The sequence below is a fragment of the Ischnura elegans genome, chromosome X, assembly GCF_921293095.1.
Source record: "Ischnura elegans chromosome X, ioIscEleg1.1, whole genome shotgun sequence".
NCBI lineage: Eukaryota > Metazoa > Arthropoda > Insecta > Odonata > Coenagrionidae > Ischnura > Ischnura elegans.
In genome coordinates, this window is record NC_060259.1 from 76032686 (window position 1) to 76056612 (window position 23927).

Consider the following 23927-nt stretch of genomic DNA (forward strand, 5'->3'; position numbering starts at 1 on the left):
AAATGTTTCTCTCTCACACTCCGATGGCGTTGCCAACCCCTCGGAATCTGCCGATCGTATTGACCTATCGCCAAACTTTGTCAAAATCCCTAAAATTGCGGTAGGGGAGGGACAATAATAGAAATGAAAATAATAAATTTAGCCTAGCCCACCTTCAGAGACATCAAGAACGCTTCGTAATGATTTCATTGGGACCCCCGGAAGTGCCGGAAAGCAAACTACCACCCTGCCCCCCTCCTGCGGGCGCCCATGGATGGGGTGGCATATTCAGTTAAGATACCTTGAGAGGGAGCAGATGGCCTTCAAAAAATCCTAGCTTTTCTGGGCTATGAGCCAGGTCCCTAGTGAGAGGTAGAACCCGGGTGAATTACAATCTAGAAAAACGTCACTCCATTCTTAAGGAGGGGGCAGATTCCACGGGTTGGGGGGGGGGGGGGGAGCGAGGATCCCACAGCTACTACGGGATTTTGAGGACTGCACCTGAGTTAATTACGTAGCTTTGGTTGGTTAAACATTCTCATTATATGCATTTTTCCGATGCATGGTTGAAGTACTTTGGCAAGACTCAGGTTTCTCTCCCTTCCACTCCGCCCAATGCCTAGAGAACCGATCTGAGCCGCAGATTCGTGAGAGATGGATTTTATAAATCGATACAGAAGAATTCTTAAATATTGAATTCAATTGTTTTTACATGAATTTTTTTTTACATAAGGCTGACTTTTCTGAATGTTTGGAAAAATTGAATACAAATGTGTGAAACTGGTATTGTTGGTACCACTGGCATCCCGAATCTGGAATGTCGGGAACCAATCAGTGTCCTTCTTGCGGTGTGACTAATGATCACGGGTGCAAGGGGTGCAAGAGACCAAAGATTATATACTCTAGAAAGATGTGTATGTACGTGTTAAAAATGACGTAGCAAGTTTTGGCCGCCTACTGTAGCGCCATCCTACTTTTGCAGCGGCCAAAAAAGTAACTTCGGCTATGCTAGAGCGCTAAATTCAAATTGAATAGCCTTTTTCCCCGCCCCCCTTTCCTAAGGATTACCAATATTACTATTTATTAACAACTCGGGCCAATGACCCGTTGTCATAGTTGATATCCATTACGGTTCGCTAGGGTGAAAACACTAAAAAAAAAATAATTGAGTAATACAAAGCACATTTATTAAGATTTCTTGCATATTACATTGTGATCACACTGCAGTAGCCTTTGACACAGAACAATAAAATGATGCAAAACAATTATACAAAAAGATGGGATTATATCCACAAATGTGAAGTAACAATCAAATGTGCAACAGAAAAGTTTGAGAACTGCACCTCAACATTAATAATGAAATGAATCCCTAAGGGTGCTATTCGTAGACGGCACTTTAAGCTAAAGTATACATTAGCTGGGCTAAAGTCTACTTTAGCCAGGCTAAAGTCTGCTTTCTCTGTTTCATAAACACCACTTTAGAAGAAAAATGGCAGAATTGTCACTTTACCGTAAAGTGCCCAACCGGAGCTCACTTAGGGTAAAGTGTTCTTTACGGATGAATAAATATGGCTGCTTTTGAAGTTGAAATATGAAGATATTTGGGTTACGGAAATTAATAGGAATTAATTCTTTGGTGAGACTCAGCAGAAGACAGGCATATTTCAAGAAATAACCAGACACGTAATGTGTCTCTCTTTCCGGAAAATATATCGAGTCAGTATTGCTGGAGATGACCCATTACTTCTGCAGTTGAACTCTATTAGTTGTTATACTACCTAGGACATTTTTACGATTATGTGATAATTACAGCACAGTAAGTGGTTGAATAGGTTGGCATAATTTGTGTTGATTTTTAAAACAAGCTAATTATGTTCTTAGGTTATGCATGTGTATATATTCTAGAATTTCCCCCCTAGAAATGATAGCAAATTTCTGTTTATATTGGAGCCAATGGTCCTCTTAAGCAGACTTGATTTTCATATCGTTTGGCAAACCAAATGCTATTTTCTAAACGTTTCATTGTATTTTAAGCGTTTTCATTCCATAATTGCTTTATGTACTCTTTCCACATGCCTCCATATTATGTTAACATTTTCTTGTTTCTGTCATTTTGAAACTAGAGAGTTTTTGTTTCGTTTTTCGATTAGTCATTTGAATGTTTACAATGATGAAATAGTATCTTGCCATGAAAGGCAGCAATAAATAAGTAAAACATACTTTCCTTCATAGTCATATTATCTGCAGCTAAGCAATATTTTATCGAGGATGTATATACATACAGCCGCATACATCAACATCCCAAGAATTAAAATACTGGTAAGAACAAAAAAATTCAATAAACACCAATACCTACTTCAAAATATGCGTCCACCTGAGACAACCACTGATTGGAAAATCTTCAAATTGATTACTACAGTTTCAAGTTAACGTGAGAGAATTTCACTATTTCACCCACCTTCAATGAACTTATACCATCAAACTTCGACTAACATGTAGTCCAAACAACCGTGTGCAGTTAAACAGGCAAGATTATCATAAAATGATGTGAATATATCAGCATTTGTATCTTTACTTTGCTGAAAACATCGAAGTGCATTTCCAATGCAGGAAGCTAATTAAAAGTGAGCTTTTATTCACCTAACTCAGTCATTATCATACAAAAAAGTTAGTGGGGAAAAGCTTCGGACAACGCAGTATTAATTTACATCTGCACACAAAATGAGAGAACGAGAAAATGTAGCTTAATAAAATCTTTGCACAATACAACATGGAAACCTAGTCCCCAAAAACCTGTAAACAACTTAGCAATTCATATCCTGAGTCAACTTTTTGTTAACCTTTATGAAGCGTTCATTGCCAACACTCAAAATTTCAATGCCTGATCGAGACTTAAGCAGCTACAGTTCCACTTTATAAAGTGAGATCCTGGGGATGCCTTTGAAGTGAACTTTAGCTAAATTCTCACTTTACCGTAAAAAGAGACTTTGTAAAGTGAGGAATTTTAGTGTCTCTATGAATCGCACCCTTAAATGCTTTTTTACCCCAAAAACACTTTGTATGGCACTGCATAACATAATAAATAAAAATGTAAATGAAATACAAAGATTTCTTAAAAATCTAATGGCACAATTAAGTGGTCATGATCCCAATTGGTTACGCATCATTGTAATTCCAAATACATACAGCTACACCATTGATATAAAAACACTGACAATAAGATGGCCTGTAGGCAAAGATAAGGAATACCTTAGATGTACACCATGGCAATGTCAAAAATTTTACTTTTGCATATTTTCCTATTAAGGTTATTAATTTGGTTAAGAGCAAAGCTTCATTTCCATGTCCATTGCCGCAGGAGAAATCTGCAGGTTGAACCACTTCAGCAACTTCAGTTTCAAGATACTGTCAGAGCAAACAAAAAATATATAAAAATATGTCACCCAATAAAAAGCAGGTACTCATAAAGATGAATGCGAAAGTACATTAGCAATCCCATCAAGTTGATTACATACCTCTAAGCTCCATGCCTTGGAATGTTAGAAATCCAATGGAATTTTTCAATATTCAATCCCATTCATCAGTTTAACTGCTCCATTATCCTGATCTAAGGTTTCACATTGTACTTGGGTGATGAATGACATCAATTCAGATACTGTCAAGGTAAAAAAAAAGATAAATGACAATATGTTACCTGGTAAAAGAGAGATGGCCATAGATATGAATATCAAAGTACATAGTCAATTCCATCAAGTTCAACACGAGCCATTCCATATCAATGCAAAATAAAGTGTTTACCTCACCATTTTAGATTTTGTGGAAATTTGTTACGATGATTGCAAGTGCTGGAGCAATAATTACCAAATTTTCAATTTTTTATCTGAAGCAGTTACAGAAATATGGCTAAGTAATATTTTCATAAACTGACAAAAAAGGGAGAACAAATATTTTTCATCACTCTTTGTGCTGTCTTAATTGAGCTGCAGAGATGGGAAAGGTGTCATATACCAACATTTTGTACACTATTTCCAGTGAGATACAAGTATTAGATAGAAAGTTTTGCAGAAGGGTTATGCAACATTCTTTCAAGTTCTCTGCTGTATTTATCCATCTGAAGATGGCATGTATAGCAGGCATTCCAGTCTGCTTCTTCAGGCTGGAAGTCAAGGTTCAAATGAAAAAAAATGTCAACCGAATTAAAAAATCAGCTTGAGTTGACATAAATAAAATGGACAAGTGCCTATTCAGAAACACCTAAAGTGGGGGAACTTGAAAATTTGGAGAGTGAGATGTTTCAAATTTGATGACTCTCGACATTTAAAGAATATTCTTTTGACAGGTGGAACATCTAAATTAAGTCATAACTTAGGAGTTTGAGACATAATGCAATAGAACCTCTGATGATAAAATAGATGCACATGACTAAGGGCCTATCTGAGGCTTTCGGAGTCCGTACTTCACAAGACTTAATCTACAACCAGATAATGAACGACTATCTTGTTTCTCTGTTGGTGAGACTTTTTCCTTACATTTTTATTGAAGATAAAATTAAGTACCACATGGCTAAGCTATTACATTATGTCATGATGATGATCAAATCTGTTGAGTGATTCATTTATTAGCTTAATTATTAGCTGGACTGAGTGGCCACACCCCACTTGTGAATATTCAACTCAACAAATCATAAAATGAATGAGTGACAATGCCAAGCAAAATGTGGCATAGAAAATAACTTAAGTAATAACAAGCAATGCAGTGTAAAATAGCATTTCAACTGATCACCAATTGATTGAAACATACGTACATAATTCTGAATATTGCCCTTGAGAAACTGTTACACCTAAAACTTTGCAAGACTCCCTTGAAGTAAATTTAAATTTAACATGTTCCACTCTGACTGTAAAATTCAGTTCATTACTGTAACCTTACTCAGACTAGATCATTTAATGTGATCTGTAAAACTGGAATTAGCATAAAATAACCTGCAACATGGCCTCCATTAGGCAACCAGCTCTCTAGCTCCATTAGGACTACCACAAGTATAGCTGAAACAACACCATTAATGTATGAGCCAGTTTTTCCAAACATAAGAATTCTTATTCCATAAAGAAACTTATATCAATTTTAAAATTTGGTAGATATTTAGTATCAGAACCAGCTATGGGTGTACCACTTTTGAACAATATTAAAATTACGATTTTTCAACAGTAAAGGGCACCCAACAGTTCAGAACCTCAATCATACAAATCCAATGTCTCACGATAGAAGAGGATAATGAATGAAACCATTGACTACACAGCGAAGAAAAAAAGTTCTACTAGAGAAAGACTCCAGTTCAGATCAAAGGGGATGTAATCGTAAAATTAAATTTCAAAGATCATTACCTATTCCATTGCGTTGAAATTTATCCAAAAATCACACCCCAACATGATAGAAATCCAAGGGCATTTTACAACAGATCTTGCCAATATTCACTTAACCATGTCCAGCATACAAAGCCAATGTCTCATGCTATACGCGACTGATGAATTATAGCATAAATTTCACTGTGAAGAAAAAAAATAAGATAGGTTCCCATTCGAAGAGGTCATATTCATAGAATGTAATTAGAGTTCTTACCTATTTCATTGAGTTGATCTTTATCCAACATTCACACCTCAACATGATAGAAATTCAATTCAAGGGCACATCCTTCCTTACTCAAATATCGAACATCCATAATTATTTCCACTTATTTTCATGTTTTAATTGTCCAGATAACGAGATAACTGAGTAATATTGGTAATACCTCGAGCAAAACGAATGTTTCTGTCAACAAAAACATAGGCAGGTAAAGCAACTGCACAATGTTCGCATAGTACAGTGGAGTAGGTTACTTTTGCACAATATGCATTAATCCGTATAAAATATCGTTCATATGTATCCGCAGATAACATTACACAATATTAAAATATGTTTCTTCCGCTGCACTGCTCTTTATTTTGCCAATGAAAAGTAATTCACACTAAAAGGATTATGTTGGTAATAGCATGAAGGATATCGAATAGGATGCTGAACTTGATGAATTTTCACTAGCGCCCCAGGTCTTCACGCGGTGTCTTATCCACAACATTAGGTAAGCCGGCGGCCTATACTTCTTTCACGGCCTTGCAAGAGACCTTCATATGTGATGTTGGGAAGTGGTTGACAGTTCGAAGGAGTAGTGAGAGATAGTTGTGGAAAATTCGCGGCAGTGAGCACTTGTGTTGTTAGTCTTTAAGGTTTCGACGGTGTAGAAATTGCGTTCAATTTTGAGCTGTTGTCCTCCTGATCGTGTCAAACTCTAAAAAGCAAAATGTCGCTATATCCGTCGTTGGAAGATATGAAAGTCGATCAGATGTACAAGGTTAGAATTGAGTCTAGTAAATATTAGATCAAGCGGAATTGACGTGTTTAATCTTACCATCTCCTTTTTCAATTAGGCACAGGTCAATCATGGCAGTCAAGGTAATTCTCAAGTGCCCCAGCTAGCGTTGGAGGCGACTAACAGTGTTGCTCTCTATCCTGCATTGAACGAATTCATGGGTTTAGAATTGCCTAGTGAATGGAATGGCCAGAATAATGCAGTCGCCGTTCCTCAATCGGTAAGATTTTAGTTCATATCATCCTGTTTAACGTTGTGTCACAATATTTGTGTTACATCAAAGTCTTCCATCTCTATTACAGCACGCTCCTGTTGTGTCTGGTGGGCATACGGTTTCCAATATGATAGCACCCATATCTGGGCAATCCCAAGGTCTCATTCGTGCACAAGTTTCACATGGAATACGCGAGGTAAATATACTTGGTTTTCGAGTTCTTCGATTGGTGACTCAGTTACCGACACGTCAAAAGAGTTTTTTTTTTGCAAAAAGCATGTTAAATACAACCGTATACTTTACATGTATGCATTTACATTTTTGCCCTTTTGTTTGGTTTGGATTCCGTTCTTTGTATTTATCGCTCATTATCTCTTATTGGATAATGGGCCCTACACTCTAACAGAAATGATTCATTGTATTATGTAATAGTTTAGTAAATGACGGCGTGAGGATTAAATTCTGCATTAAATGGGAATTAATTGGCTGCTTGTGTCGGTTAATTTAAGTGAAACCCATTTTAATGGTATTTTGAGTGGGAATAGGTATTCTCATATTCAAGTGTCACAAATGTTCATTAGCTATCGATAATGCAATCCAAACAATTTTAAAGGTGTATTGTGAATTCATTAATGACACAGGAAGACAACATCTTGCTGTCTTTTAAATAATGTAAAGTTCATCCATATGTCTCAATCACATGTCGTGTATGAAGTCAATAAATTGCACTATGAAAAAACGTTTTCCAAAAAATCAAGTTAGATATTCAATGAAAACATAGTACAGTTTTGCCTACTAGTCATTCACAAAGCAAGATTCTCTTTTTTACCTGGAACCCATTCTGGACTTGCCCACTGTCAAATAATGTTTTTTCTGGGGCACACATTACCCTTTTATCCAGTACAACATGCAGTCAATTTGAAATTTTAATTCTGTCAAGGGTAGGTGGTGACAAAGGGTAACGGTTCTCAATGTTCTCAGGGAAAGGCGACAGTTGGAATTTTATTAGGTGTGCTTGTTAAATCCTGCCAAAATATATGGAATACTCATTGGCAGTTAGGGATTATAATTTATAGTGTTTGCTTATGAAAAGCTTTGCAGGTAAAAACACATTTTCTTGTGACAGTAACATACCTCCTTGATTGCTTTTGAAGATTTCTCTCTACCCAAGTAAGAAATCTGATGTACCACATTGAAATTAACCCCTCAAGCATGCGCAATGTAGCATCAGTGTCTAGTCAGTTCCATGCCGGCAGGGTTCGTGTAATTAGAGACTTTAAAATCACGCAGGGAGCTTTAATTTAAGTGACAAAAATGACTTTGTCCAGACGTTTACTTAAATTTCTTGAGTCTGTCCATTTCTTGTATTATGTGAATATATCCGAGGATTTCCTTCACTCTTTCTTGTTACCTGTATGCTATATGTTTTTGTTTACACACTCTATAAGTGACAGGTGATATTTCTAGCCATCCACTGTGCAAGGGGTGACAAACGGAAGGAAGGTCTGGGGAATTCCTCCCCCCCCCCCCTCTCCCCCATCTAAGGTTTTGGAGATTTTGGAAATTTGGGATTTTCTAAACTCAAAAGTAGTGATTTAGGCTTATTCTTATATAAAAAAAGACAATACACCCATGCCTTGGATGAAAGCTTCTCGGGTTTCGGGAAGCTTTCATCCACGCTATTCACCGGGAAAAGCTCAGATTCTTCATCACCCATGCCTCACTTAGCGCAAGGGATGCGTTCCTTGGGGCCTTTGCGCTAATTGAATTTGTGTTATATGAGAGCTTTTTAACATTGGGAAGATTGGGATGCGTTCCTGGTAGCATAAGTGTTGGGTATAGAATTTCCTGTAAACCATTCCTATTAATAGCCTTAGTAGTATTTATGTAAACATTTATAGTTTAACATATCTTTAATGATAGTAGGCACGCATTCAAAGATGTTTCTTCCCATTAGAAAAAATTCTTATGTGCATTTGAAACTCCCTCCTTACAGGCAGGTGGGCTAATATCTAGGAAAAATGCATGCTCTCTCGGGGGTTAGTAATGCATTGCGGGCAGTTGACAAATTTCAAACCAGTCTAAAAATAATTATTGTGTCACCAAGGCCCTTTTGTTGCTCATCCAATGGACAGGAAAGTGCTACTTTTAATATCATTTCATTGCTCATGGAGTTTGTGAATGATAAATCATAACTGGCTTTAATTTGAAGTCTCCCGAGGCATTAGAAGCTACGAGCAACGGTCTTTAAATGCCTTGAAATCTGACCCAGGTTTTTCTTTCCTGAAAATGTATGAAAGAGATTGGATTCTTTTCCACAACAATGTCGTCCCGTCAAGATTAAAAACAAGTTGAGGGAGAAAGTAGCCACTTTCAATCACAGCTTGAATTTCATCAGAAAATGTTGCAGCAACTGCGCTAAAAGCACTTGCAGGTTCAACTGTTATCGCCCCACTGAAAATACCTGCTCGCTGTTTAAAATTTTGGAAACAACTTGAGCTTTCACTAAAAGTCTCGTAGCAGTTGTCACACTAGTCTTCTTTTACAGATTTAAATAAAGCCACAGCTTTTTCACAAATAACTGCCTGAGATAAAGGAAATCATTTGACCATTTATTATAAATCTAGGTGAATAGAAATTTTTCCGTTTTTTTCCAGCAAGAAACTTCACATAAGTGTTGACCACTTGGCTGAAGTTGGTGCAGCTGGTGTCACTGACGTTTTACCTGATGTGTCACTTACATTTTTAACTTCGTCTTTATTCAGAATAAGATGTCGGGAGTTTAAACTTATGTTCTATATGGCTTTCACCCTCTCCAATTTCAAAGCAATTGAACACTTTCAATTTCTCTTCCAGGTTTATGGTTTTTCTTGATAACAGTTTTATTTTTCTATCTGCATTCCTATTTTTTTGCCATTGTTCGCTTGATTGTAACTCCATTTGGCTCTATCAAGATTACCTTTTGAACAACTGCCCCACTGTATTCCTGAGATGCTGGGGGCCTACGACTGCTGGGAGGGAAAGAAGCCAATGTGTTTGAGACTCTCTGACCCTTTTACGTGCTGATGCTATTCATAGGCAACTCACCCACCGCTCCATTTCTCTCCTGTGAATACCGATGACCTTGGAGGCTTTAGGGTGGACCTTATATGTGGAAGTCAACTAGCCCGATAACCTATGATGGCAAAAATTACGTCTCATACCACAATGCTTTCAAAAAACACATTTTCACGTGTTCCAAACCTAATTAATGATATAAATTAGCTTATGTTATTCTGTAATGGAGATGAGATAAATTACTTCTGTAGGTCAGCTGTCCAGATCGCATGATGAGTAATGCTTTTGGCCATTGCACAGCAATGGATTTCAGCGAATATATAAACAAAGTAGAAGATTTGAGGCAAGCAAAAGAAAGTCTTTTAATATATGTAAAATGAGAGCATTTTTGTGTGTACTTAGGGCAAATTCATGTTTATTCAAGAGAATGTCTCAAGGTCTCTTAGGCTGAGGGGTGTTGGGGTGTTTCCCCGAGGAACGAATTTGCTCTATATCAAAATTGTGCTACGCAAGGCAAAAGTGTACTGAGTACTTGTAGTAGGTTGTTTTATTAGTACCTAAGCCTCAAAAGTAGGCCCTAAGTTTAAAACTAATTTGTATTTTATTAATTGTGTGCTAACATTTGAAGGCCCTACTGAAAGGGTTATTACAGTGGAACCTCGATCTACCGTTTTTCAGGGGGATGAATGAAAAAAACGATCGATGCGGGAATGTTTGTCCGGGTTGCCTATGTCCCAGGAAACGCTTGATTTTTGCGAATTATGATATTCATTAATGGATTCAAATAAGATTCGAAACACTTAGGTCATATTGTTGATTTGAATTATATCTCTTTCAGATATACTAAAGGAACACGCCGCCTTGCGAAAAAATGTTTGCACTCCACTCGGAATTTTCACTGCTATTTCACTGTAAAAATTCTTATCCATCAAATGCCATTTCAAGCACACGCATTTACGAGAAAAATGTGCGTGTTATGCCTCAAACAACTGATTTCGCCGTCGCATTGATTGGATATGAGATGGATCAAGAAGGCCAAAAATAGTTTATTATTTGCAATGTTCCTTTCTAGCAATTAAATTTTTAATATGATTGAGGTAATGTGGCATTAATTGTCAGCGGCACGCCCACCTGATCCTCTGCTTCATCCCATTTCTCGTTTTCACCAGGGATCTCGCTCTACCCCACCCCTGCCGTCATGTGCTAGCAGACATACTGAGGCATTCTGCAATATTCGCTCATTTCTAGCCTGGATTCTTTTCTTCATCTTCAATTATTTTCAGTCCATCTTTTAAAGTTCTCACTTGTGTCTTTGGAAGGGCCATGGTCCGAAGACGAATAAGAATAAAACTTATAAAAATGAAACCAGACTCTATTGAACCCACACAGAAAACACTTGCTGGTTTTAAGTCAACCTACCCTGGAAAGTACGGAACCACTCGTACGAGGTGAAGTTCGGCACTAATGCTATTGCGTACGGCGTAAGCAGAGCTTACTGCAGAGAGTGAAGCATGACCATATGACTGCCCACTCATTTCTAACAATAAGTAGCGTAGCTCTATATGAGTAGATGAATTCAGATTGCTAGTAAGGAGAAACAAAACAAATATCCTGAGAAGACATCGCTTCGTTAGCAACTCAGACAAGTGAGGCGTGTAGCATAATCCGTAAATTGTAACCAGACGCCCTGTTTTCGAAAAAAAATCTGCCTCGACTACCGTGAAGCTCACTATCAGCTGCTAGGATATCCATATTCGCCAGAAATCACCATCGTATTATTTCAACTATTGCCTTGCTTAAAATGCTTAAATAACGTTAGAAATACGTCGTGTTTGGTATCATTCTTTTTTTAATTACATGCGCATCACTAATATCTCAATCTAACAAAAGTATAATACCAATTGCCAAAATTAATTTTTAGACACCTTTTGGGGTAATTGGTCATTCATGCAGCAGTTGACCTCCAGAAGTGGGGATCTTTGAAGCGAGTCGGTTAAAAAAGTCAGCGGTCAAGAAAGGGGGAGGCGTGAAAAAGGTTTCTTTTGTCCTTGAGTAACTTGATATTTTCTTTCGAAGCTAAGGTCTTCGTAATACGATCCCTGCTCGAGCTGGGACTTTTTTATTTCCGAGAAGAGGAAAGCTTCAGACGGGGGGAGACGAGTGATGAATGGAGGGGGATACTGGATCTTGGGAAATACGCTAACGTAACTATCCCACGGCACTCAGCTTTTTCCTATCGTATTTCAATCTCCTGGGAAAGATTCAAACTATATGTCTGTTGTTATTAGCCATAAATAACACGTTGTAAACACTTTGTCTCATTTTCGTCAAACGATGGATGCGGGAAAATTATACGACGGGACCGCGATCTTCAAACGATCGATGCGGGAAAACAATACTTCCGGGAACGATAGATGCGGGGAAAAATTACATTGTCTTTATGGAACTTAATTTGGCACCAGGAGCGGCGAATGATGAATGCAGGAAAACGATCAATGCAGGAACGATAGATCGGGGTTCCACTGTATGTCTTTCCTTCCTGAGCTAGTGAAAAAAGTGAGTTCATCCTGCCTTTGAAAATTAAATCCCTGGCCTTGGTTTAATCCATTGAAGAAGATGTGATAATTTAGTAAGGATTAGTTTTAATTAAAAGATAAGTGAAGATTTCTCTCATGTTGGGGTAAATTTTGGGCTTGTGATGGAAGGCTTAAATTTGTGAAACACAATGTTATAGGAAATGAATATTAATTCAGTAAAGTTTTGGAATTTTTATGATGGTGGCTTAGATCCTATTCAGCATTGAGACTTAAATATCCGTCTTTACTAACAAGGGAGACCACGTACCTTGCTCTGCCTTTTTCAATGCTGTATTTTTATGGCCTTTGGAATGGTGAACACATCTCTGAACTAGTAGTGGTTCTGTTGAATGGACCTGTTTGGCTGTAATGAATTAATTTTCATGCGGTACTTTTCACAAGCCGTATATAATTTCAAAATACCAGACATCTTAGCTGAGGGTCAGGTGGGGTAGTGGTAGCATTTATGGTTTCCATACAGGGAGTCAGAGTTCGGAGCTACTTCATGGCAGTATATTTTGTTGTCTTCATGATGTTCATATGGCATCATGTTTTTCATTAATTTTAATTGCAGCAAGCATAAACATGAGACAATTTTTTTATCATCATAATAGCGTTTAGGTATTTAAACAGTGTCATTTCAAATGTGGGGAAATGGGCCTTGTAAGAGCCACTTGATGATTAATTGAGAGATTAGATAAAGTATGTTTCAAAGTTGTCTTGAGAGTCTTAAGTCTGCCAAAGTCTTAATATCCAATTGAAAACTAGCAAGTTGGCAATTGGAGTTGCAAAAAAGTAAACAAAAGATTGACTTACCATATTACTAGCAAAGTTGTTTACTGCTGTCTGGCAACTGAGTTGCCTTGTTGTAGTCGGCTAGGATTTTTTAAAGCTGTTTTTCTCATTACTTTTCACAAGGTGCCAATATTAATGATTACTGCATTGCTTTTTCGTTTTTCCCATCTAAATATTATTTACTGAGTTGAATTAATAGAGGATCACTTCTTTTTCGCTTATTGTAAATGCACTTCCATGTTTCCAGTGATTTAACCTCTTAAATGGTTAAATAAATGGAAGTGAGCGAAAGAAAATTTCCCACATTTATAGCCATATCAGGGGTGATGTAAGTTAAAACTAGATTTCTACTTCAATAACAGCTGGTCAGCCATAGTTATTAATCCATGACTAGCAGGCCACCCAGCATTGCTTGGGAAGGATAGTACCCAGAGAGGAGGAAGAAAAATTTAAGTTGGACAGCGAGTGGAAAACACTGAATAGCAGCAAACAATTGAAAAAATGATTTCCATGTAGAATGCATGGGATCAGCTTATACCCCACTCCACAACATTGATTGTTATGTGTGCATACATGTGTAGACCAAAAACTCCTGTGAACGTATACCCCAGCACTTCAACAGCATTCAAAGGTTTGCACCATGAAGATAAATTGGCGGGAGTAGTATCCTATTATATTTCTTTTGAGTGTGTCCAGACGTGTGCCTATCTGGCAGGATTCCCAATTGCAGAAGTTTTATGACTTAATATATCAAATTTAATGAGAAAACAACTCAAAGAGCACAACCAAAAGTAGCACTATGGGGTTTGGGAGCGTGAGATGCACATGTGTACCAACTTCGGTCGCCATCTGCGCAGCCATATGGAAACTTAAATGTAGTGGACAGACAAACAGGTTGTTGGCAAAAACATTTAATTTTATGGTCTTAATAGTGTAACATGGAATTTTAAAGGCAACATTCTCCTTTTTTTAACAGATAACTCTTTGCAAGGATGCCAATGGAAAAGTGGGATTAAGAGTCAAAGCAATCAGCAATGGAGTGTTTGTTTGTCTGGTGGAAAAGGGAAGTCCAGCTGCCATTGTGGGACTACGCTTTGGTGATCAGATTCTATCTATCAATGGAGATAATGTTGCTGGTTATTCAATGGATCAGGTGCATTCCATATTTCGCAAAGCTGATGTGAATGGCATAATAGTTGTGGTTCGGGACAGGTAAGCCTTAAAAACTTGCATGGTGTTTGTGTATAGTTTTACTGTTTTTTAGCATTCATTCTTTTTTTATTTTTTGGAATATAATACTAAGTGATTTTCTTTGGTACTATAGAACTTTTCCTTTGCTGTAGCCTGAATTGTATGAGAATTTTTGTAGTCCCCTTTGAGAGATAGCTCCAGTGATCGGTCCGGTAATGGTGGAAAAATGATTGTTTCACGAGCTCATTCTTCAGAATTGCTCTAGGGATGTGAATCCCATCCCGTTTCCTTCACTCAGCACATCCTTATTCCGTCACTAAAACCATTGCTGGCACCATCCTTAACACACAAAGTGCGGATTACATCAATTGACGTGCTCTGCCGGTCGGGCCGGGAGCCCTTTCTCCACCTCCACACGTGACTAATATCCACTTCCGATTGTGTGTATGGCCTTCAACAAGCTTCCTTCTTTTAAACCATCTGTGCCGTTTGTAAAAAGCAGTATTTGAACGGAGGTTATGGTGCCGTAACCTCCCTCTATTGTCTTTCTTATTTTAATGGCTGATTTTGATGACTTTACTGAAAATCAGTCCCGCATTTAATGTGTTAAGCCAATTGGAACTCACGGCTGCTAACAGCTATTGTTGTGCCTCATTTAGCTTTTAATGGAATGACAGTTGTAAATATGGAAAGGAATGGAAGAGGCTATGGAAAAAAAAGATGGGCAAATGACTGTGTAATTGAGAGAATGTAGGGTCAATTACTTTTTTGGTCCTTAACTATTTCTGGTACCATCACCCTGAGAGATTGCTTCGGTGATAGCTTTACAGATGGAATGGAATAGGATGGAGAACTTGATCAAGTGATTAAAGCTCAAATAGTCCTGGTTTATTGTCACAAAAATATAAAAATATGTTCACATATTCTTAAGGTTGACACAGGATGAGACAAGATCTAATCTGTATGGATCATTTACTGTAAATATGCTTCTTAAACTTAAGATAATTTTTTAAACTAAAGCAGGAATATGCATGTATATTAATGTTATCCTCTAGTAATTCAAACTGGAATTCGTATACTGATTTACTCTCTCTAGAAGGAGATGACTATGGTATTCAAGATATGGTTTGTAATTTTGTAATAATGTTTCTTTCACCATAGATTGGATAGGCCTTTTCGTCGGGACCAACGATTTGCAAGGCCTATCCAAGCTATAGTGAAAGAAACGTTAAAACGAAACTCATTTTTACGAAATTATGAACCCCAGTCCCGGTTCCAGTGGTTACGAAATGAACTTTATTACAAAGTTCCATGCATTAGCAACGGCATTTAGGTGGATATTCACTACACTAAGTTTTGATAATTTAACGTTTAAGTTCTTCTCATGTTCTGTGCCGAAGAGCGTCAATCTTTCTTCAGTGGACACGCCACATCATATAATAAGCTTCATTCCTGTGAAGTGATGATGACCCACTCGTAACCGCTCGTAAATTGGACGTGCAGCTAGTCCTCTTCCTACTCACATTCGATTAACGAACTTTCAGAGATACGAGCATTCAAAAATTTCAAATTTCGAATTTGGCTCCTTTCAATTTGGCCGATGCTACGCAGTGTGGCATAGAGGAACTCGCACTTTGGGCACAATCTAAACAAAGTATCATTGAACCCGTGTGAATTTAGGAACTGTTCAGCATTTCGCCCATTCTTCCTTACTGCGGAGAATGATTTTTTTCAGCTCCGGCTGCGACAAACTACTAGATGAGTTCGTCAATGTCATAACGCACAATTGTGATGCAGTGTTGCATTCTACAGGATAACCATACTCCTCCATTCCTTGCACACAGTCCGGCTGGCGAGAGTTGTCCAATGTCAGCACAATAGGAGGGGCAGAAAACCCTGCGCCAGCACGGTTAGCAGGCAATTGCTGTCCCCCAAACGCACCTCACACCCTTTCCTAGTGATACAACATTGTGAAATGCATAAGGAGCACCGAAATAAGCCCGATCCACCATAACAAGTCCTTTCTTCGAATTACCAATACAAGTGATTCTTCCTCTGGGTCCTTCACGCTTGTCCTCCCTTCCGGCTCGTTTCTTCACCGAACCCTTTTCTTTACAAGTGACATGGTCGTTTTCCTTTCTTACCTGGCAACCTTGCCCCCCACTCCAACCTAGACCATACTGCCTGTCATTGAACAACACTCAGCGACCAGACTGTAGGTTTATCAACTTATGCACAAGGTCTTGGAACGCATCTAGTTCATATATCGAGGACTTACTGTGTTCGGGAAGATATCAATCCTCGATTGCATCATGCCGCATTCTTCTATTGAGAAACTAAAACAAATTTTCCTGTTTATATATATTTGCATGTAATTTTATAGCGTTTATTTAATACTTTTATTTTCAACGATTCCTAAAAGAAACGTTCATACAAACTTCGTTATTATGAACCTCCCATTTTTTGGTCCTGTGAACTTCATAATAACGAGAGTACTGTATAAAGTTATTATTCTTTGAGCATTGCTGAGTCAGGCCTGGGAATAAAAGCTGAAAAATCACAGAAATGCTGATTACTAAGAAACCATGGCTCAAGCAGTGGTTATTGTTTCATTTTGAAAAAATGCATATATGTACATCCTCACATAACTTTCAAGTAATCTGAAGTAATAATAAACAAGTAGGACTTGTTTAAACAATAGAAATTAGTAATTATTTGACTATTTATTACTAAAAAGGCCACCTTTTATTTTCTTTAAAATTTCTCAGTAGGTAGTTAGAATGTTCTGCTATCAATTTAAAAAAAATGAAAAAGGTAGTATTTTTATACTTTTTCGTTTAACCCTTTCGCTACTAATGACGAAAATATGCGGCAAGGCATTTCTTGACCTGGGAGACGAAAGCAGGTTTTTTTCCGTCCTCTAGCCTAAGGTGATCCAGAACCTCACTACAAAGCAATAGTGATAGTTTTGGTCCACCCAAAGTTTTTTATTTCCTCGGAACTTACCATATCTGGTAAGCATTCCCCTATCTGCCACTTGAGGAGGCACTCAATGAGGGATTAGTAACTCCTCATGGGAATCCCAGAATTTAGTGTTGCAAAATCTGCATCCAGCCAAATCTATGTCTCATGCGTGGATAACACACTATATTGGCCTCAAACTTTTTCATTGGTTATTCTCATTGTTCACTCAATAATTTATGTACACACAGTAGGTACACATGCGTGATGATAATGCCTGCCTTTATTGTGGCTTTCCCTGTTCTCTGAGTTAATGCTTGTGTATGCAAAGAAAACTCGCAAGAGTTAAGTCCCTTATGAATAAAAGACTCACTAGAGCCAGAGCAACTGATATCTGCGTACACACCAAACCTATCCATTTATGAAAGGAATTAAGTTTACAACAGTGAGTGTGGGGAAGTAGTGGTATGAAGTTGAATGATGCATGTTTTGTCAATGTGTTAATATTATATGGATAAGTTTTTCTTGCCTCAATGTATGGTAATAGAGGTTACATATTTGGGTCTCTTTGTTATTATTGCATTGTATAAACTCCTGCCCTTTTATTTCAGACCTTTTGAGAGGACCGTTACACTCCACAAGGACAGTGTGGGCAAGATAGGTTTTCATTTCAAAGAAGGGCGTATTATTGGATTAGTTCAAGATTCTTCTGCTGCCCGTAATGGGCTTCTCACAGACCACCATCTTTTGGAAGTAGACGGACAGAATGTTGTTGGTGTACCAGACAAACAAATTACAAACGTTATTGATGCTGCTGGACCTGTAGTCACAGTTACGGTGTGCCCATCTTTTATTTACGAGCACATGGTCAAAAAGTAAGTGCTAAATTTATTTTTCAATAAAATTGGTGTATAATGTGCAGATGAAGGTTTTCGCATTGAATATTTTTCCACATTTAGTGTTTATTTTTTGAGGTCCCGATTCATTCCCTATGCGAGCGATGTAAATATTATCCTTATTTAGTGTTTCCGCAATCTGCATTTTTCCGCATTTATGGTCGTAAAACATTTTCCTGCAGAAGATATTTTTGCCCCATTTAATGTTTTTTCACTATGGTTGATTCAACTGATTATCAAAATCTTTGAATTTCTGCTCAGCAACAAGAAAATTCCCATGAAATTTTAGCAAGAGTTGATTGAATCTGCCCGGGAATGCTTCTTCATCAGTGTGGCACTGGGACCTTCAACTTGCAAGCCGTGTTATTTGTCTTCACATGATGTTTCACTCCCCTACTTATCCAAACACTTTTTGTTTCAAATGTGATCTAATGGAGTTAAGTCATCCCTTAATAACCTGTAACGTCCTTATCTTTCACTTCTTGAACTTGACTTTGATAATAGGGTAGTTTCCTTCATCAAAGAAACCGAAAGGCATTGATTGCGATTTGTTACCCACCATTACTGTATTCATAATATACAAATTATTTCGTTTTAGAAATACCGGTTTAGACGAATGGCCATGGTCCATTTTTATCCTCATTTGAAAAGGGTCAGATTGGCACCCATTTGATGCCACTCCACGTGACGTCACAGGGACCTAGTTTCTATAGGAGAAGATAGGAGTTTTACATTGTCTGAGATTACCAATGCATGCATGAGGCGCAGAGCTCAGGGAAACATGTCTTAATAATCACCTATTAAAATTGGCTAAGGTCGGAAAGTTTTCTTCATTTGATAAGGTATTAATAAACCTTTTTTAAGCCAAGCGCTACCAGCCAGCAAGGTACTCAGCTACCCTCTAGCATCCTGCGTCCTATCAGCGCTCAGAGCCTCGATCAAGGTCACCTCACAACGTCACACGGAGAGATTTCCTTACCCGTCGCGTTTTCGCGCGCTTGAAAATTTTGACTTTTCATTTAATCGCGAAAAATAGATATCGTCATTTAAAAATCTAAAAGCGTGAAATACATACTCCAGGAGTAATAATCTTCCGATATAGGCAATAAAAAAATAATAGGAAACCACCCTATTACGTGACGACTGATGACACGTTATTTTCCGAGGGCCGCTTCTATGATGGTTTTCTGGGAATGTTTGGTGGTCTGGGAATGTTTGGCCGCTTCTATGATGGTTTTCTGTCATCGATGGCTTACACACCCTTTCAGCTTTCATCTCTAATCTCTACAGGAAGTGAATGGTTTGGTCAATATTTATCTAGTCCACTATTTTCCCTTCAAAAGAGGAGGCCCAATATTATTTGTGCAATATACAAGAATTGCCATGAGAAAAAATTCCCCTGGACTGGGAATTGAACCACGGACCTTTGGCTTTCCAGGCCACTGCGCGGACCACTACGCTATCTAGGTTCTTTAATTCTCATGGCAATTATACCGAGGCTCATGGTACTAGGTGTTAGGCCCACGTGGTCCATCAAGGATGCCAACATGAGGGAGAAAGGAATTCAATAATGCCGGAACCAGTTGAGAGCCTCTAACCGGTGCTAAAGCCGTGTGTATCAGTGTATTTAATATTTCGAAGCCTGTCACGTGGACAGCAGTGAAATATACATCTAGTCCCATGAGAAAAAAATTCCCAATGACTGGAATCAGCCGGATTATAAAAAATATGATGTGACTACGATCCCAATGGCCACTTATTCACCAATTCTATTTTATTGTCGATTGCGCTACGGTTTGAAAAATAAAGGTACATACTCGTATTTTTCCATTTCTTGATCCGACGCCCACTCCTCAATTCTATTCACCATGAATATTCAACGACCTTAAATTTGTGGTGGTTGACTTCGACATCATAACTCTGACAAAATTCCCAAACTCCACAGGCAGTGACAATTTTTCATATAAGCTCAAGTTCTGTTGAAGATTAAATCTTTTCATTTCGCAGAGCTAGCTAATTGTTACTCAGGGTCCTAGCATGTTTTATTAATAACTGGCAGGAAACAAGGTGAGTCGAGGTAATCAGTTTAAGGAACTTCTCCTGACTCCATTCGATCTGCATGAGGCCATGGATATATGACAACAAATCTGGTTTTACCATAGAGTTCAATCACCTTGTGCTTGTATGCATACTCGAAAAAGATTCTCCTATTTTGAATGATCTTGGAATCCAATATGTGCAAAATGTGAGGATTTTTAACGGCTCATTTGGCCCTCATTTGCTGAGGCAACTCAAAACATTAAGTTGACAAAATTCCAGATAACCTTCCGTTAAATAGATATTCTGTAGTGTAGATTTACAAATTAAGGATCTTCTACTGGCTCTTTATTTCACTTGTCGATAATGATGCGATGACAAGGATTTTTTGGGGAATAATACATATTCATGCAGTCAGCAACATGTCACTCTTATTCAAGGAATAAGTTTTTTTAATTCATCAGGACCACTGAAAAATGAGTAAAAATGGAATCAAGATCATAATAATATTCTGCGAGGGATTGCTTTATTAAAATTTTCTTAAAATATAATCCTTTCATTGCTCTACTTTTTTTACTTCCCAATTTTTTTTAGCTCTTTCCTGAAAAGTGTTATCCAACCTTCTAAGTGAGAAGAGAACATTTAATCAATGAATTTTTTGCCACTTATGACACCAGTGGCATAGTGAGATAGGTGGGGTCTGGAATTCCCCCCCCCCCACCCAAATATGAAAACTCCATTACTTTGCTTTTTCATTAAAGAAAACAAAATGTTGAAAGTTCATATATTTACAATTTCCTTGAAAAATGAAGTTGCTTCAATTACAAAAATTTTAAAATACGCTTTAAATCTCTATTTTCTAACAATTTTTTTATTGTATGATCTTAGGTTTTCCCGGCGTATCAGTTGCAGAAAACCCGAGAAACTTTTCTGCAATTTTTTAATTTTCCCCCACACCCCACTGGTTTTGGACCCCCAAATGACATTCTTGGCTCCTCCACCGTGTGGCACCTTTTGGTGACTTAAAAATATATTATTTATTAATAGAAAGCCATTCCAATCACTACAGACCCCAAACCCTGAAAAAAATGGCTGGTCCTCATTTAGTGTTTTAAAATTTTGTCCCCCCTGAAAATCCTTACATCAGGATTCCACTGTATTTGATGAATGCTTTGGACACTAGTACGTAGGTCTCTAAATGATGTTACCAATAATCATATTTTCTTTTCAGGATGGCCTCCAGTCTCTTGAAGAACTCAATGGATCACTCAATTCCTTCCATTTAAGCACCAAGTTGAAGTTGATTTTATATTTTTATATCTCTTGAGACAAATGTTTTTATTGAATTTATGTGATATATATTTTAAGTTGCCATTTTTTTTGCCATTGATATGCTAGATATGCATATGTTTTGGTCAGTTTATATTTACTTGAAGTGTGCTGTATTGTAATTGGAGGGTGTATTTTTATGCATCTCTGAGGTTTCTCTCGGGTTGACCATCAAACTTTGTTTGATCTATTATTTTAGGTTTTTTGGTCAAGATTTCATGTTCTCTCTTGTATTACAGGAATTCAAACTTAATTTATTCATAAATTTTTAAAAACCTCACTGTGATTTGACATGATAGGGATGCGAATTTTGGCACACCATTCCAATAACTCAGGTTTGTCATAGAGTTTGGTGTAGAATCCTGAAAGGAATTCAGCATGCATATGTCTTCTACGTACATATATACTTGGAAGTATTTAAGAGTGATTTTGAATACAATTTTTGCAATGGTGTGCAGTATTCGAAAGAGATGAGTGGGGACATGGATGCCATAAATCATGACATATAAGTATCTTATGCCAGACATTGAGTGCAGTTATTCATGCCATTCTGAGCTACTTTGAAAAGTTGCAAAAAACGATCTGTTTTTGCTAGTAGAAGTCTTGTAAATTTGTCTTTTACTAAATGTATTGTTTCTTCAAAATATGCTACGTACATTTTTATGAAAATATAGGTATTTGCTTTACTGAAAGTCTAGTTTGACTTAAATTTGTTGCCTTTGTAAAAGCTTATAATTGTAAAATACTGGTGGGAGAAAAGTTGAGAAATAAAGAAGTTATATGTTGTATCCTTTTTTGCCTTCAAATCTGCTTCATTCTCATTCTTTGTGGTGGCAAGATAATGCCTCATGTCTTACCTTTCAAGTCAGCTAAGTTCTTTCTCCAACCAGAGGATACCACAGGTAGCCAACCTGCTAGGCATTAATCTATTCCATATTGCACCTATGTGGCTTATTATAAAAATTATAGTAATATTAATACTTATTAATGCCCTTAGGATAAAACATCCATGAGTTTCATCACAAAATTAAATACAAATGGGTAATAAAATACATGTGCTTTACAAAGAAACGCACAAGCTATTCAGGGATTAAAATAAATATAGTCTTCCTCCCATGGCCATTTTTACCTTAAATGATATTTAGCCTTGCCGACTGTTTACCTTCTAATCTTCTGCATCCTTCTCACAGACTCCCATTCACCCCATATCAATCAATACCTTATCCTTCCATCCTTATGGTCTTCCTAGAGGTTGTCTTTCATCAGGGTTTTCTGCCCAGACTTACTTTATTAGGGCCTCTTGCTCTCTTTGTGTTACCATATTTCTCCGAATATAGTCCCCCCTCTTAATTTTGAGGCTTCAGTTTTGGGAAAATTTTTAAAAATGTATTGGAATATAGCTACTAGAATAGAGATGCATTCAACATAATCATTCAAACATCACTACAGACCGTAGCAAGCTTTCTCTTAAGGTAAACAAGACGGTCAATGAGCAGATTTGATGGGCCATATATTTGAATGCAGTTGACTTTGAAGAAGTTTAAGCTTCTCTTAAAGGACTGACGAGCACATGGCCAGAATGCATTTTTCTTTGGATGGAGAAGGATATGGTCCTATCTTGATTTGAGATGCCTCTGTCAGCAGGCAAGAGGGGAAAAGTAGTCGGCTTGTTGGCGGTTGGCTTAACAGTAGCGGAAACAGTGAAGGATGAATAAAAATAAAGTACCGTGCACTAATGGGAGAAATGCAACAGGGAGGGTAATAAGGCATTTAAAAAATCGGAGAAGAGGGAGACCTAGTTCCACAACCAGAGATATTGATGCTGATATTGTGCCATAATTGGGCACGTTCTCAATCCCTCTGGGTCTTAATCTCTCCGAGACTTAATCCCTCCGAGACTTAGGCACTCGAGTACCTCGCGCTAGCTTGATTCTCACGTCTAGTGAAGTCCTCCGCAATTTATAGTGAATTTATCAACGGTGTCTTTATGCCATGTGTGAACTTCTATTACTCTCCACCACCACCTCTCCAATTGTTAGGTGAAACATCAGAGTGAGACCTGTTTCCCCTCTTCTGCCTTCACCTCCCCTCTCACGCCTGCTTCGAGCGCGGCGGCTCTGCTGTAAGCCGGCTGGCTCGGTCTCTCTGCTTCAGACCTCGAGCAAGGAAGGAACTCCTGGTGCCCAGCATTTTCCCAACTTCAAGACTACTCTCAGGAAACTTAGTATTGTATGTATTGTGTATCTATAGCTTACTTTGCATATTAAATGTATTTCTACTGTTGGAAATCAACCCTATTGTTTTGTCATTTTTCACTCCTAACCGCCTATTTCTCGTCAATTCATTTCTCGCGACGTGTGTGCATTGCAATATAATATACATTTAAGTGCTGCTGAGATTTCAAATTAAATAAAAGAGGAGATACTGTCCAAAGTGAAGTGTGAACTCACTGGAGTATGTATTTTGTGCCTTGATTATTTTGTCCACAT

At 37.8% G+C, this 23927-nt stretch overlaps 1 protein-coding gene across 2 annotated transcripts; it reads left to right on the forward strand.

The window, feature by feature from the left end:
• The first annotated feature begins 776 nt into the window (after positions 1-776).
• LOC124170772 (syntenin-1-like) lies at positions 777-22224 on the forward strand. 2 transcript variants are annotated; one of them, XM_046549720.1, is made up of 7 exons: positions 777-855; positions 6136-6364; positions 6441-6602; positions 6685-6792; positions 14001-14236; positions 17788-18051; positions 21341-22224. In XM_046549720.1, the coding sequence occupies exons 2-7, from the start codon at positions 6314-6316 to the stop codon at positions 21393-21395; spliced, it is 876 nt and encodes a 291-aa protein (XP_046405676.1). In that variant the 5' UTR covers positions 777-855; positions 6136-6313; the 3' UTR covers positions 21396-22224. The 2 variants fall into 2 exon arrangements, with proteins under 2 accessions (XP_046405676.1, XP_046405677.1); XM_046549721.1 differs by lacking the exon at positions 777-855 and having other exon boundaries at positions 6125-6364.
• The last annotated feature ends 1703 nt before the right edge of the window (positions 22225-23927 follow it).